General features: G+C 39.5%; 1 protein-coding gene across 2 annotated transcripts; it reads right to left on the reverse strand.

The window, feature by feature from the left end:
* Positions 1-608: 608 nt before the first annotated feature.
* On the reverse strand, positions 609-13,818 carry prss56 (serine protease 56). 2 transcript variants are annotated; one of them, XM_017699135.2, is made up of 16 exons: positions 13,680-13,818; positions 12,831-12,958; positions 10,036-10,194; positions 8,950-9,204; positions 8,555-8,744; positions 8,002-8,110; positions 7,726-7,882; positions 7,313-7,455; positions 7,044-7,203; positions 6,653-6,841; positions 6,269-6,436; positions 5,785-5,969; positions 3,700-4,213; positions 3,391-3,456; positions 2,880-2,986; positions 609-1,423 (listed from the first exon to the last, which is right to left on the reverse strand). In XM_017699135.2, exons 2-16 carry the CDS (start codon positions 12,928-12,930, stop codon positions 1,250-1,252), a joined length of 2,676 nt encoding a protein of 891 aa, XP_017554624.1. In that variant the 5' UTR covers positions 12,931-12,958; positions 13,680-13,818; the 3' UTR covers positions 609-1,249. The 2 variants fall into 2 exon arrangements, with proteins under 2 accessions (XP_017554624.1, XP_037386775.1); XM_037530878.1 differs by lacking the exons at positions 609-1,423; positions 13,680-13,818 and having other exon boundaries at positions 2,881-2,986; positions 3,391-3,454; positions 12,831-13,129.
* Between the last annotated feature and the right edge of the window lie 2,940 nt (positions 13,819-16,758).

Consider the following 16,758-nt stretch of genomic DNA (forward strand, 5'->3'; position numbering starts at 1 on the left):
TGGAATACATCTACATAGTGGAGCTATCAGGAGCTTACAAAGCTACCAAGAATTGGAAGAATAAGGTAGAAGTGGTCAATTGAAAGATTTCAGCCTATGCAAGCCACATATTATATATCCTTCAAACTCTTTTGGCAGACAGTTTCGACACTGATAAACACTATTATCCAACTGTATCTTTTATTCTCCACATCTTTCTCTAAATTTATTTTTGCAAATGCATTATTATTATTATTATTATATTAGTAGTTAATTTTGTAATGTTTATTATACTGTTGTGCTGCTGAATTTTATTCATTTCAGTGTTCTCAATCACATAAAAACTAAACATTATGATTAATTTAATTTATTGTGAATAAACTAGTGGTCAAAACAAAAAACTGATCTGACATTGCAACTAGAATCAGGAACCCTCAAAGAGCATCATGGCAGATTACAATATGTATCAAAGCGTGTAGCCATGGAATCACTGGAATAACAAATGGAATTGCTTTAAAATCTTAAAAAAAAAAGGTTTGGACAGTTGACAGTGTCTATAGAGTCTTGTGTAAACAAAATGATAAACTTTATTCACATATTTCTTTTATATACTGTTTATTTCCTTTCTTTTTTACAAAAATACAAATCCAACATTTCTATACAAATAAATATATAATAAAAAAATGAACACTTCCAGTCCCGTTCGACAGGAGGTTCCAAAGAATAAGTTAAGCATACCAGTCAAGATGGTCACATCACCCAGTGAGCACCTGCCTGGGGAGGTCTCTCAGTACATTAACGGAAAAAAAAGTTTCCACGGTGACACTGGAAACGTAGGACACTATAACACTTATTTTCCTCTCTCCACTTCTGGTTCTCTAAAGAACCTTTCAAAGGTTTTATAAAGTACGATTTGCATAAATATGTGCCTGAGAAGAACCTTCCACATAATGCAAAGTTCTATACCAATTAAAACTTCTTCCTAGAACCAGACATCCAAGCATACGACAGCATGATTATGTACGACATATCAGCATCACTGGACACCACATTTCCATCCACTGAACATGCAGCCCGTTTGCAATCAGCAAATCACAAAGTGGAAGATGCTGCTGTCTGTCGCCATCAGCCACGTTCCCCACTGAGCTTATACAGCATCCAGACAATGCATAACCCAGTGGAATGGTGATTAGCCTACATCCACCACTCATCTGTGTCCCGACTGAAGAGCGGTCATCGCAGAGTGACATATGATTGTTTCTGGTGTGGTTTAAGTTTTAAGTGCGTCAAGCGCGAGAGCAATGATGCGTGGCATGCTCCGATAAAACGACTCGTTCTCCAAGCCCACGAGACTGTAAAACGTCAAAGGTCGTCCGCCCACAGTCGCCTTGACCCGTGCCTCATAAAGACCACGTTCATTTTTCGTGGTGAGGTCAACCAGCAACTGAAATAACACACACGCGCACACACACACACACACACACACACACACACACACACACACACACACACACACACACACACACGCAGGATAAGCACAATGTAGAGAGGCACAACACTTTAAACATGAAACAGCCACAACCAAACAGAGCTGAGGTGAGCTTCCACAAGATTTTATAACCTCACCTACAAGTGAGTTCTTTCACTCCTTCTGTTGTGAGGAGTGTGTTATAAATCTGTGGTCTTCTTTCAAGTTTTATATGTAACACAGTTTTTTATATTTTACCAGAAATGAAATGAATCCTGCATTAATATTCAGTGATAGGCTTTAAACTGAAGTTTTTACTGAAAATTTAGTCTAAAACAACAATATAAAAAGTACGGAATGTGTTTCTTCAATGTCCTACTTTTATTGGTTGATTGTGCCCTGTTGCACAGTTTAATGGCCTAATGCACAATTCAGAACAATTCAGAAATGGCCTGCAAGTTGAATGAAAAACCCGTCTTATCAAATATCAGTTATCAGAAATTTACTTTTAACTGAAAGAATTGGTCGAACACTTACATATTTGCCAGTTAATGGTTAATCAGTTATCTCCACTTCATATTATGTTTATGATCTTTTCCTTATTATATGACAAAAAAAATAAAGCAAAAGGCCAGGAGAGACCATGCATTACTGTTATTTGTCACAGGTTTTGTATTTTTTCCACTCTTTATTCATTAAATCACTGTAATGCACAGCCTCTAATGCCTTCCTGCTTTATTACAAAATAAACAAGATTCAATCAGATCTATCCTGATAGTGTGGCTTTTTTAATTTAAAATGTAATTAATAACAAACTAATTAATGTATTTTGATGTACAACTAAAAATGTCCACATTGTCCAGTCTCATGACCATAGCTATTAAAGAATGCGTATGTGGCCTGAGCATGGATAGATCAAGATTGAGCGCAATTCACTTTCCCAGTGTTCTCCAATAAATGTGAAGGCCATTGGCCTTAGAACACTGAAAAAAACTGATAAGCTAAATGAACCAGTGTGAAAACGAGGAGAGAACATTCTAGAGATTTAATATCAATCACACAAACATCACGTCAACCCAGCATTTGGGTTTGTTGGAGAAGTGAGTTGGCTGAGTTGGTGTCTCCCGATCTTTAGGGAAAGTGTGACACTCATTCTAAAATCTTACAGTGATGACTACATATCCTTTGGGGAATTTTTTTTTTTAATCAGATGCTTTAGACCAGCACATTTCATCCAAAATGTGTCCACGAATTTGCTTAAAATTTGGTGTTCAGATCTACAAAAGTGTTCTCTTTAGACTTGCTAGGAAGCTGCTGTTATACAGCAGCCACACAGGTTCTGAACAAAACAACAGGATCAGTAAATAATGTGATTTCACTGCTGGAAGCAGAAAGCCAGTGGTTGTGCTCATTCATTCACATATTCACTCACCTCTTGGAAGTTCATATTAAGGTTAGTAGGGGCAATGTCTAAGATCCAGCTATATGTCTCCTTGGTAACAACGACCTGCTGTGCTGACTCAGCAACTCCAGGACATACTGTAAAACATAAGCAGGCACTTTTTAAGTTTCTTAAAAACTTCCAAATGCTTTTTGACGATCAACAATTATATTTATGATATCAGAATTTCTTCTGTCTCTACACTGCTTTACAAATCTCTGTAAGGTTACGGTGTAGATGTATGATTTTATTACTTCAGACTTCTTTTTCCAATTGAAAACATCAAACTTCTGGAACTACTTTCTGCTTAGCCAAAAAATGACCAAAGACACTATAAGGCAGTCAATAATTATTAGCCAGGTTAGGATATACTGTGAAATATTCCTTAACAACTTGAGGTTTTGTGACAGTGTAGTAAAAAGAGTCCAGCTCTCTCTAAAAGTAAAGTTGTTTGGGGATTATAGAAGGCTTTCTCTGAATAGAGGTGAATGATTAAACATACCTGTGCTGCTCACTCCACGCATCTGCCTCTCATGTAGCCGTCTCCGTCGCCTCCTTTGTGGAAGCTCTAGGGAGGTGATAAGAGAGTTAATCTTAATTAGACACTGACTCTACAGTGTTTCCCCCAGGACTTTTGCGGGAAAAACACTGTAAAAAAGAAATACATTAGATTTACATCTTGATTACAACACTTTCAGTTGACGTACACATTTGTATCAAGTGTATCCTGCCATTTACAGAAACCAAACAATTTTGACAGATATATAGTTTGATCTTTAGCTCTCAGGAATATTTAAGGAATGCAAATCACCATTTTTCTTTCTGCTGGAGGACAGCTGAGAAAGCAGAGGAAGCGGCGTAGGAGTCGAACTTGTAACTGTTAATCTTTCTTCCCTTAGGGAATCAGAAGATGTCGGTGACTGAGTTCCTTTGACAAAGCTCTCCTGAGATTGTGCAGTCATTTTCTCAGCACTGGGTGATGGAGACTTCAGGGATGAACCACGTTCAGGAACGATGGTGCTCAACAGACTTCCTGCGTCACTCCCTTGGCCTTTCTGATTTCCCAGCTCTATTTCACTGAGTATCTGAAGCATCAGAGTGCTCCAGTTGTCAACTGAGAGTTTGCTCTGCTTAGATTGTGGATCTGACAGGGGCCAGGCTGTTCTGCTGGGAGCCAATTTAGATTCGCTACTTGAAATGACAAAGTCCGTCCAGGAGAAGCGTACATTCGGCTGAGGAGCATGGCGAGATGCCAGTTTGGAGCGGAGATCATCAATGTTGGAACGCAGATCCCCCTCAAGCTGATGAAGGGTTGATTCTTTGCCCTAGAAACAACATCACTGAATTACTCCTCTGCTGAAAGTCTGACATTAGATAATGTATTATAATTACACCAGAGTATACTCATGATTCACTTTATGTGAAAAACCTGCATTGCATATACGCTTACTGGCCACATTATGAGGTTCAGCTACATTATATGTCCACTACATATGTGTTGCAATTAGAGACTGTAGCCCATCTGTTGTCATGGACAATATGTAAAAACATGTAAAGTAATACTTTAGTCCATTTTGTCATTGCTCAGTTTCTGGACCACCACAGTACAGCAGAAGTACAGTACTGTGCAAAAGTCAAAGACCATCCTACATTTATTTAAACTGTCCGGTCAGAATGGCCATTACGTACAAGTTATTCGTTATTAGCATCAGAAAAAATGCAGAAAAAATATTTTACACAAAAATTACACAAAAGCCTCAATAAGTAAAATACCCTTTTAGTCAGTCTTTAGGGTGTCAATCCTTTGTCTTTATTGCAGCTTCCATGAGACTACTTTCAGCAGACTGGTTTCCAGTGTATCAAAGAAAACTGCAAAGATATTTTCACATCTCTAAAGTTCAGTCTTAGAAGGTGGTTGCATTTTCTGTTTCTTATTATCGAAGTGATCCCAAAGATTCAGTGGTTCTGAGGTCTGGGCTCTGGGGTGGTCAGTCCACTGTTCTGAAAATACCAGCAGCTTCTATGTTAGATTTGCAAATGTTCTTTTTTCTGTCTATTTCCTCCTCTCAGTAACTGCTTCTTGACAGCTACATGTCCTTTCTGACCCATATAATTGAGTTCTCACTTCTCACAGTGAAAGGATGAACAGAAATACCTGTGGCTTTTTTCAGATCTGAAGCAAAAGCAGAGCTTTATTTTCTCTCAAAGATGAAAGCTTTACGTTTTTTTATCGGAGGGTAACAGTTTTGGTGGTCCCATGTCTTGCACAGTGTGTTAGAAGTCACATTTCCTCTATATCTTTAATACTTTTCTAAAATAAAAAATGAAATAAATGAAGGTTGGTCTTTAATTTTTGCACAGTACTGTATATATATATTATATACATACACTCACTGGCCACTTTATTAGGTAGTAAAAGTTTGGCCTTCAGAACTGCCTTAATTCTTCGTGGCATACTTTCAACAAGGTGTTGGAAACGTTCCTCAGAGATTTTGGTTGGTTATTTGAGTTACTGTTGCCTTTCTATCATCTCGAACCAGTCTGCTCGTTCTCCTCTGACCTCTCACATCAACAAGGCATTTTCATCCACTCACATCAAACTTTCACTCACTGGATATTTTCTCTTTTCGGACCGTTCTCTGTAAACCCTAGAGTGGTTGTGCATTAAAATCCCAGTAGATCAGCAGTTTCTGAAATACTCAGACCAGCCCGCCTGGCACCAACAACCATGCCATGTTCAAAGTCTTGGCGGCCATGTGATTGGCTGATTAGCTATTTGTGTTAACATGCAATTTAAAAAAAAAAAAAAAAAAAAAAAAAAAAAAAGTACCTAATAAATTGGCCAGTGAGCGTATATTGATCCATGACACATAAGCAACTTAAAGTAGGTGTTCACCTCTTGGAAGAGCTGTTCCTCTTTAGGGTGCTTCTTGGCCTCTACGAGTTTGTCATGCTGGTCTAGATCTTCAGCAATGCTGTTGAGGTATTTTTCCCAGTCATCCACTAGAGGGCCCACCTGCTCAAATACACATGGCAGCTTCCAGGCAGAGGCAGCAGGTGTGGAGGAGGAGACTACCTGTTCTTTTAAAACAATAATTCTGTTAAAACAACCACTGGGGCAAGAAAAAACAATGCCAGGTTTGAGGTGCTGTTTATTAAAACAAAAATTGCTTACAAATACAGAAAAAGGATCATTTTCTTTTAGCTTTATTTTCAGGCCATTAAACAGCTCAAAGTCTTTAACTAAAAGATCTAAAATAAGGTATTAAATACTACATTTCATAAATCTTTCACAGTTGGTTATTATGACATTTTCCCCACGGCTGCCATGACACTGCTTGAGAGCTGAAAAATAACAAGAGGCAAGTGATTGGCTGTACCTGCTTCAGGGGTGTGTCTACGTGTCCGTGTGGTGACTGCAGAACTGTAGACATGTTCCACCAGCTGAGGAAGACTTTGAGTGAAGAAGGTCAGGTCCACTTTGTCTCTGATGTAATCATCTGCCCTCTGCAACAGATCTAACAGACTCTGCAGGAACGAGCGCAGCTCTAGAAAGAGACAGACAGAAAAAATGAATATAAACATCTCTGATTTCATGTTACATATCATCGCTGTCCAAAAAAAACCTTGTATCTCCATATTTTTCTACATCATTTCAACATACCAGCTGTCCTTAACATTGTGTGGGAATTTCATGATGAATGGACAAGAAATGCTCTTAAATGACTAGGATTATTCTATAAAATAAGTGCACAGTTACTCACGGCACTTTTTGAAGCGGCTCTGACACTTGTCTTGTGCTAAGCGCTGGCATGCAGCAGTGTCAACAGTCGAAGGGCAGCTCAGGGTGTAGAAACGACACAGTGAGGTGAACTCTGACTCCTGCTGCTCCTCTGACAGCTCAGATGTCTTCAGAAGCTCTAGACATGTGGGCTCCCTGCTCCCAACAGACTCTGTGGTTAGACGTATACAACACTTCAGCATGTGACTGACATCACAGCCTGAACAAACACCATTAACGACTAGACTCAAACTGCGGTCATAAGAAAATCAAACAAAAGTTTGAAAATGTCAACTGCCCTTTATGTGAATGTGGTGTGTTTCCCTTGCACTATGCCTGTGCTCTCTAGCATGTGTATGCAGTGAGTAACTCACTCTGGATTTCATTGAGGACCCAGTCAGTAAAGGCTGTGACACGGGTGTATACACCTGGCTTGCCCTTCTCTCCACAGCCATCGCCCCACGAGGTGATCCCGTATAGCTGGAACCGTCCAGAAATACGGTCCTGAAAGATTAGAGGCCCACCAGAATCCCCCTGCAGAGAGAGAGAGAGTGAAAGAGAGAAAGAAAACACCTTCATTCAGATTTTAGTAGTCCCCTATGTGAGCTCGTAGATACACTGTGCATGGTAGTGTGTTATATACCTGGCAAGAGTCTATGCCCCCAGACAAGTAGCCAGCACAAAACATGGTGTTGGTGAGCAGCTCTTTACCCAGAGCACTTCTGCATGTGCTCTGAGGCAATAGAGGAACCTTTGCCTCCATTACCACATCAGCCGACGGACCATCTACACAAACAAAAATCACAAGCATACACATCAATGCATGAAAACAAAACATACAGAAAAACCTCATGATTTGATAGGACACAATAAGCAGAACAGATAGAAGTTGCATAGAGATTTTAGACACATACATAAATAAAAGTGATAAAGTCTGTGGCAGAACTTCACAGATTCTGAGAAGTATTTAACTAGGTAAACGGACATACTGTGCTATATTAATCTGCCATAGAATGAATATTTCTCGCTAGTGTTCATGTGTTCTGATCCTCTCACCTTCATACAGGGAACCCCATCCAGCCACCAGACAGGGTGTCCCAGCTGGCGGCTCAATGTTAGCGGGCAAACAGACAGGCGTTACCCGTTCTGACAAAACCACAGGAGAGCTCAGCTCCACCAGGGCAATGTCATTATTGAATGTTTTTTGATTGAACTGCAAGAGAGGGGTGTGGAGAAATGATCATTTACTAGATGACTGGGAGTTATTGCTTATTTTCTCATTTTATGGGGGGGTGGGTTGAGAGGTGCATTAATGTAGGAATAAGTGTTTACCTTGGGGTGTGTGACGATACGATTGACTTTCAAGACCTGCTCGTCAGGGTCAGACTTAGTGATGTCAAATTCCCCAACCACAGCTGTCCAGTAACTCTCACTGCGACTTCTAAACAGAGGGTGTGAAAGAGAATAAATTAGGTCCCTTTAACATTAACCCATCTTATTCTAGTGTTTAGATGCTACTTAAAACTTTGATTAGCTGGATTAGGTGTTGTGTCATTTACACATTCAACATGATCAGTAATCCACTGGATATTTGACAAACTTAACGTTGAGTTATCTCACGTACTATCCACTCTCAAAGTGTCTGTGTAAATTTAATCTGTAATTATATTTCTGCTATTCAATACCATCTAAATTAAGGATTTTGTCTTTGCTACCACCATCAGTTTGCTCAGCATAGGTCTTGATCAGGCTAACTAAAATCAACTTTGAATGTAATGTCCAGGATTTTGGATTAAACTCAGCAGTAAATCTAGAGCACAGCTGGAACTATGGAATGAGTTGCAGTATAGCATAATCTAGTGTAAATTATAACAAAGGCTTTTACCCCGCAAAGCAGTGGGCAGCAGTAAGGACCCAGGAGCTGTCCACCAGCACTCCCCCACACATCAGAGCTCCATCCAGCTGTAGGTTCACCAGCCATGGCCAGCTGCCAGGGGGTGCTGGAGAGCCACCCACAATCCTAGAGCGAGGCTGGGTCAGGTTTCGTCCCACAGATCCCCGCTGACCACATACAGCTACAATACAAAGAATAGAGAAAGAAGTTCTGCGCTGCTTTGAGTAGGAAAATGTGTCCTGACTTTGTAAAGTGTTTTTTACAAAACCTACGTGCTATGTTACACACACACACACACACACACACACACATACATACACATATATGGTTATCCATTTCCTGATATTTAAATAAAAAAAATAAAAATAAAAACTATGTGTGTTTACCCTGTGTTCTGGTCTGTGTGACTGGCTCTAGATTCTGCATGGTATTTAGCAGACTGCATTCTAACACTCTGGAGCTGCAGCTTTCCCCCATGGTTCTGATACAGGAGTCAGAGTTTAACTCTGTGGTGGAGCAGCGACGTCTGTAGAAGCCACATGCCTGGCTCAGTGCCCAGCTCCTCTCACCCTCATCAGACACACTCTGAGCACGTCTGATCACGTCACAGCTTGGCTCCATCAGCAATGACTCTGGAGGCGCTGCAGGAGACAAATTCTCATTATTGTTCATTTCTGCAATGACTAGCTGTCAACATCATCAATAATGGAAGGAACTCAGTGCACTGTTTGCATAAAAACAATCTGTTTACAATGCTCTATAAATACAATAATTTTACTGTATCAGAATGTTTCTGAATACATTACTGGTAACCAGTTTTCACCCATCACTACTTTTTCAAAGTATTTAGTCCAATTCCACTTATTGAAGAAGTGGAACTTTTGACAGTTTCACAGTTACAGCTAAATTCACCTCATAGAATATACTGACAAATATATGGTAATTGTACATAGTCCTGCATAAAGTTCAAAGTAATAGTTGACAAAGTGGTAGTTGACATAAAAGCACAGTTTTTCCTGCAGTCAGCCAATATGTTTGATGTAAAATACACAAAACTCAGGGTCCAAGATGTTTGGTACTACTCTTTTTAGATTTGCAATATACTTCTGTCTACTTGTATATAGTTATATGTCACACACAAATCCCAAAAGCAAGGCTATTTGAGGCTAAGCTATAAGTTTCTATTTCTTACAACAATAGCCACAATATCCTTTCAGCTCCAGTACAAAATTATGGAAGGAAATTTCAAACATGATATAGTTGGTTGAATACATTTGGCAATAGGGAAGAAACTGCATTTTTGCCAAACCATCACATTAAGGTGTATGTATATGCTAGCTTCTAAACGGTGTGGAAGGTGTCAGTTTTGTATGGTGTTTATTGAATATGTATATCATATCTGATATGGTCCTGTGTTGCAGACTCTGTGTTTGTATGGCGTTTGACAGATGTGTTTATGGGTGTGTTCTCACCACATGCTCCTAAACGCTGTCCGCAGTTCTGAAACAGACAGGGAATGCAGCCTCTACAGCCAGCCTCAGCTTTACTCCTCTCAGCTGTGGCTCCATCCACTGCAGAGAGAGCACGTGATAATGCTGCCTCCAACACCACTGTACCCCTATCTGAAAGAGCTAGAGAGAGAGAGAGAGAGAGAGAGAGAGAGAGAGAGAGAGAGAGAGAGAGAGAGAGAGAGAGACAGAGAAATGGTATAAGGCTCAGATACACTACATGGCCAAATGTATGTGGACATCCTTTCTAAATAAAAAGCTATTTCAGCCACTTTCATTGCTAATATGTGCATAAAATCAAGCCATGCATTCTCCATAGACAAAATCTGGCAGCGGAATAGGCTGCCTAGAAAAGCACAATGAATTTCAACATGGCACTGGATGCCACCTTTAAGTCTGTTCTGTTTCAGTGTGACAATGCCACCCTGTACAAACCAAGGTCCATAATGGTCAGAAAAATTCAGCATTAAAGAATTTGACTGTCCTGCACAGAGACTTGACCTCAACCTCAATAAACACATTTAGAATGAACTGGAACAACAACAACTGAGTCAGGCCTGATATCACTAATGCTCTTGCAGCTGAAGTGGAAGTGAATTCCTGTAGCCACTTTCTAAAAACTAGCAGAAAGCTAAAAGGGGACCAACTCCATATTTTTGCGTGTGGTTTTGGAATGAGGTATTCAACATTCCACTCTTGGTCATGTTTGTGTATGCTGGCAGGTAAATGGGAGACATACACTGAAAACACAGAATGAAACTGCAAACAGCAAAAGACATACAGAAATTAGATGCCTAAAGAAACACCCAAAAACACAACTGTCAAGTGCAGATTCACACAACATGAAAAATCCTCTGATCACAAGATCCAGACTCTCAACACAAACACAGAATGAAATTTGAAAAATGCTTAAGTGACTTGTTCTCTGGCCGAACTGATCAAGACAATAATGCACACATGAAACAATCTAGCACATTTCCAGTTCTTTCTATTAGCCAGAGTCACAATTTAAATAACATTATCTGCTCCTAAATGAGCCAATCTGGCAAATGAAAAATCAGTTGTCTATTTTAGTAACAGAATTAAATAGAAGAGTGGTACATTGCAAGTACGAAGCAACTGGCTAATTAATACAAGGAAACAGGCAAAATTATGCTATGAAATTTAGGCATTGATGTAACAACCGCATGCAAATGCATTGTGAGTGCACTTATCTGCCTCAAGTCTTATGTTATCATGGAGATCAGTCAAAATGAAAATAAAAATAATGTGACTGCAAATCATGTGTTTTGAGCACAAACCAGCTGATTCTGATCTTGGCTGATTCCAATTGTGAATCCCTAATATTATTCATAGTTTATTTTGATCAGACGTCCAGGTCTGGTTCTTGAGCTCCTTAGTCCATCACAGTTTAGTGATTCCAAAAACGCCTGATTTAAGTCATGATCGAACCACTTAGTGTGCTTTGAAAACTGTGCTGGACCTGAAGGCCACTATCAAAAAGCTCAATAACCACTAAGACAGACGTCCAGAAAGATGTAAATCTGTCATTGTCACTGAGAGTTGGAAAAGCTTCCTTGTCTATTTGGGATTGTATTCACATTGCCTCATTTTAGCAAGCTCACCCTCACAGTGACGCTGAAAAACACCACACACATTGACCCCCACCACCTCCCCCAAAACATTCTCTGGTCCTTTAGAGAGAGAGAGAGAGAGAGAGAGAGAGAGAGAGAGAGAGAGAGAGAGAGAGAGAGAGAGAGAGAGAGAGAGAGAGAGAGAGAGAGAGAGAGAGAGAGAGAGAGAGAGAGAGAGAGAGAGAGAGAACTTCAAAGCTAGCTGAAGTTTTAATTACTGAATTGAGTCACTGTCTCTGTTTCTGTGATGAGCCTATGGCACATACTGGCAGTCCAACCACAGTCAGGCTCACAACACAAACCTTCCAGCCCTACAAACAGCCTTTATAACAGAGCCTGTATGATCTAACCTGCTATAACTACAGCCCATAACTGTACTGAACTTATTAGTAGTGTTATGTCCACGATTGAGTAGTTCATTGAAGATGAGTAAAAAATTAGAGCTAAATGCAGCAAATGTCCTATTTTAAGTCCTATTCTAAAACATAACACTGAGTGAATAAAATACACATAAAGTTTGCAAATACTAATCACAAAAAACTACTCTGTCACAACACAAACTGGAGTGGTTGTACTGCATGGTATAAATAATAACTAATAGGGTCTAAAATAAAACTTTGCCGCACAATGGCCAAAAACCTACCTGCTGGAGATCCACTGATCCTTCCTGCTAAGTTTGTCTCCAAACTGAAATAAAAAATGCACTTCATCCAACTGATGAATTCTGCCATCAACTAAGGTTGATGTGATCACTTAGAACTAGAACCAAACCTTGTAGGAAGATCTCCAGGAGACAAATTGGTGAACACTGGGAGTATAAACTTCCAACCTCTGGTCAACTGGGGCTGATGTGTTCCAGTGTGACTGAACTAAACTTTAGGGTAAGTTTGATCTCCAAGAGGCAGGTTGGTGACCTCCGCTTTAGAGCTGTCATTTTGATTTGCATTACATAAGTAGAGTTAAACACTTTTTTCATTTATCTGACGTTTTCAGGCTAAAAGGAGTATCATATTCATGCTATAGTTAGAACTTGCACAAAAAGACCAGCACAATCATGCCACTTTGACTAGTATCTACATTTGACCCTGTTGCTATCTCTGATCTCTCTTGACTACTGTGGCCTACCTTTGAGTGCGCTCTGTGGCATCCTGTAAACCTCTCTTCCTGCAGGTGTCCCAGCACACCAGCCAATCAACATCAGCGACAACAGCGAAATCAGTAGCATGGCTCCGCTTCACCTGACCACAGGTGTGCTTCTCAACAACCCAGTGAAAAAGCAAAAAACAAAGTCCAGTGTTCTTGAGGAAGTCTCTTGTTCTTAGACTCAGACACACAGCACTCTTTTTCCCTTAAGGGTGGGGGGGTGTGCCTGTGCTCTGTCAGTTTCAGCTCTCTCCCAGACTCACTCTCTCTCTGGACATCTGTCTGCGAGTGCGTTTAGAGGAACAATGGGTGAGTATGAATTGAGCTAGTAGATATATACAGCCACTGCGGGGGCAGGGGGACAGGGGTCTGCCATGGCCAATACACAAACAGCTGAATTCATTAAGACGGTGACAGCGAATTGAGAGCAACTTGCCAGGGTTGGAAATGAAAAAGAGTTTTGGGAGGGTGTGACACACAGAGAGAGAGAGAGAGAGAGAGAGAGAGAGAGAGAGAGAGAGAGAGAGAGAGAGAGAGAGAGAGAGAGAGAGAGAGAGAGAGAGAGAGATGGGGGTTGTTTGAATTCATTGACTAGGGGCAAGGGAGATAGACAGACGGTAGAGAACGAGAGGGGGAGAGATACAGAGTCGGTCATTCTGTTGCTGAATGAAAGAGTGCATTGTCCTCCTCTTCGCTCTGAGCCCAAGCACTTCAAAGCCGTGCCGCCGTGATCACAGGCACACCGCCCTCCTTGATCACTTTCACGCTTTTATATCCTCCATTAAAATATTGCCGGTTCACATCACTCTTATCTTTCCCACATGAACTTACTTTCATCACAGAAACACAGCAGCACGGCGAGAACAAGGACACCGTTTCATCCTCCTGCAGAACTCACAGGCAGGGACTTTCGTGGAAAAGTTGTTTGCCTCTGCCTTAACTGGTTCTCACAGGAAAGGTTAAAAGTAGCTAGATAAAAGACAAATAAAAAGATAAATAGAAAACAAGAAACAAAAAAGTATATTTGATTATTTCTTTTTTGTGATCAGTGTTTTGTTAACAAGTAAGAACTATATTCACAAGGCCTAACATATGCCCACAGGATTCTTCACAATGGTAATAATATAGAGTTAATAGTTACTATTACATACCAACAGTAGGAACATTATTGATGATGATGATGATAGTAGCGATGGTCAGTGTCACACTTGCAAAGGAGGAGCAGACTTACACATTAAAAAAAAATAAAAGTGCAGTATGAAAGAGTTTCTACATGCTCACATTAGTTAACAATACTTGACTACTTATATTTCTAAGGCAGTTAAGTGCATACAGTAATTCATTCATAAGCTATGAGATTTATACACTGAGCGCAAAATATTTTTTATACACGACCTCTGTAAGGTAATAAAATTACTTCTGTTACTTTACAAAGTGATTACATTTATGATGCTTTTACGCTTACTTTTGTGAGTATAAAATCTTTTGGCAAACTTCTGTGGTTACAAAAAAAAAAGTATAATAATATCAGTAGTTATTTTATATAATTATTCATTGTTACTCAGTCTGTTTTGAGTGGACCTATCCTGGGTCACTTTTCCACCTCATTTCTCATTATTATTCTAATGAAGAACCAAGGCTGATGGCCTAATTCTCTGGCTTCAGTTTGCTTACAGCAGTGGGTACATTTAAAAGTATGGACTTGTGGTGGCAATGTTTGTGTGAGAATTTGATGCAATTTGATAGTCAGTTGAAGGATATTAACAAATACATAAACAAAACTTGTAAACAGAAAACGCTCATCTGTTGCCTACTGTACATTTTTCCTAATTTATTAAATCAAGTGTGTGTTTAAAATTAGCAATGAAATTGTTTTCAATTATTGAACAGGAATTTCAACTTGTCAAAGTTTATGCATAATTCATTAGAGACCTACAGTACTGAGCAAAAGTCAGAGGAGGATCTTTTATTTTACATTTATAAATTTCCAGTCAAAATGGCCATTAAATACAAATTATTCACTTGTCAGCATCAGATAAAAGACAAAAACATATTTAACATGTCCACCCTTTGTCTTTATTAGACTGTTCTTTCTTTTCAGGAGATTGCTTTTAGTTTATCAAAGAAAGCTGCTGGAATATTTTCCACATCTCCAGAAATCACTGTTAGATGTTGATCAGATTTTCTGCTTCTTGCCATCCATATAATGCCATATAATGCTAATGTCTTAGGTGGTCACTTCATTGTTCTCACCAGCAGCTTATTTGTTTAGTTTGAAAATTTCCTTTTTTCCTTTCCTCAGTAATGGCTTTGTGACAGCTGCACACCCTTTCAGACCCAGAGTGTTGAGTTAACTTCTGACAGTGGAAGGATGGACAGAAACTTCCAAAGCAAGAGTGGAGCTTGATTTCCTCCTACTTTTCAAAAATGAAAGATTTCTAAAAGGTGACAGTTTTGGTGTTCTAGCTGTTCTTGAACATTGTTTGGAATCCCATTTTCTCTAAATGTATATAACTTCTATATCTTTTTATATATATATATATATATATATATATATATGTGTGTGTGTGTGTGTGTGTGTGTGTGTGTGTGAATGTGGTAGAAGAGAAATAGGAAGAAAAGAGAAGAAAGTGAATCAGTGAGGGAGCAAGAGAGAGAAGGTGAAAAGGGAAATACTAAACCTCTGAATGATACATGTAAATAAACAATGTAAGAGAAGGGTTAAGATGAAAATGAGAGCATCAAAGAAAGTGAGAGAGAGAGAGAGAGAGAGAGAGAGAGAGAGAGAGAGAGAGAGAGAGAGAGAGAGAAGGCTGTAGAGATGAAAGCAGCTTGCCGCTGGCTGGTGCCCCAGTGCTTGGTGTGCTCACAGTACAAAGGCCCTGCCATCCCTGAGCCAAGCCTGCACTGAGAAAGATGGAGAGAGAAAATGGAACAAACCACTAACTCACAGACCACCTCTTTTCATTCCTACCTCCCTCTTCCTCTCTTTGAAGTACCTCTGATTAATCTGCTCTCTGTGCACTCCTCCCTCACTCTCACTGGTTCTGACACATTCTGCATCTCTTCAACCTGGAAGATGCTGAGCACAGCATTCTCAAGCAAAAGAAGAATTAAGAGATTAAGAGAAAGATGTTTTTTAATCATTTTGAAGGGTTTCTTTAAACATAGGAAGCTGAATTAGTCCCTCCCTTGCTCTGGTTAAGGCGATTTGCTACAGTAAAGGGGACCAGGGGCTGTTATGTTGTGGCATGCTTTGGGCTCATGCACAAACAGATAATGCTTATATCTTACATTCCACCAATTTACAAGCTATGTCGACACCAAGTAAAAAAGTACAGGCCAATTTCAGGCTTCAAGAAAGCTGCTACTACTGTTTAAATTACAGTTGTATGCAAAAACTTGAATACTCAGTCAAATTATATTTTTGTTGATTTGATTGTGAAAATAAACCAACACATCCTACATGGAACAAAGTTAAGTATGGGCAGAAAACACACTTTTGCATATTATAATGTACATTGCTGTTTGTTTGCCAGGTTTAACTTAATGGGGTAAAACAGTTTATGCTTCATTTTTCCAAAATGTGTGAGATCCAGCAAGCAAACTATAAATGTACATTATATTGTGCAAAAGCAAGCACTCTGAAAAGACATTGTGCGCTTATCTTCACTAACAAAAACCAGCAAAATATGTCATTATAACTATACAATTTTCAAAAGATAAAATCTGTGATTTAGGCATGCAGTTAACATAAGTGGTGTTTAAAAGTCTATTACTTGAAAGCTAAATTAGCCTCCAACACAGAACTAAATCAGTACTAAACCCTGGACACGCATCCCATTATAGTAGTTATATACGTCTGGGGAAGCGTCACACTGATTTCATTTTTCAATTAAACTTGGTTTTT

This window comes from Pygocentrus nattereri, chromosome 19, assembly GCF_015220715.1.
Source record: "Pygocentrus nattereri isolate fPygNat1 chromosome 19, fPygNat1.pri, whole genome shotgun sequence".
NCBI classification, from domain to species: Eukaryota; Metazoa; Chordata; class Actinopteri; order Characiformes; family Serrasalmidae; genus Pygocentrus; species Pygocentrus nattereri.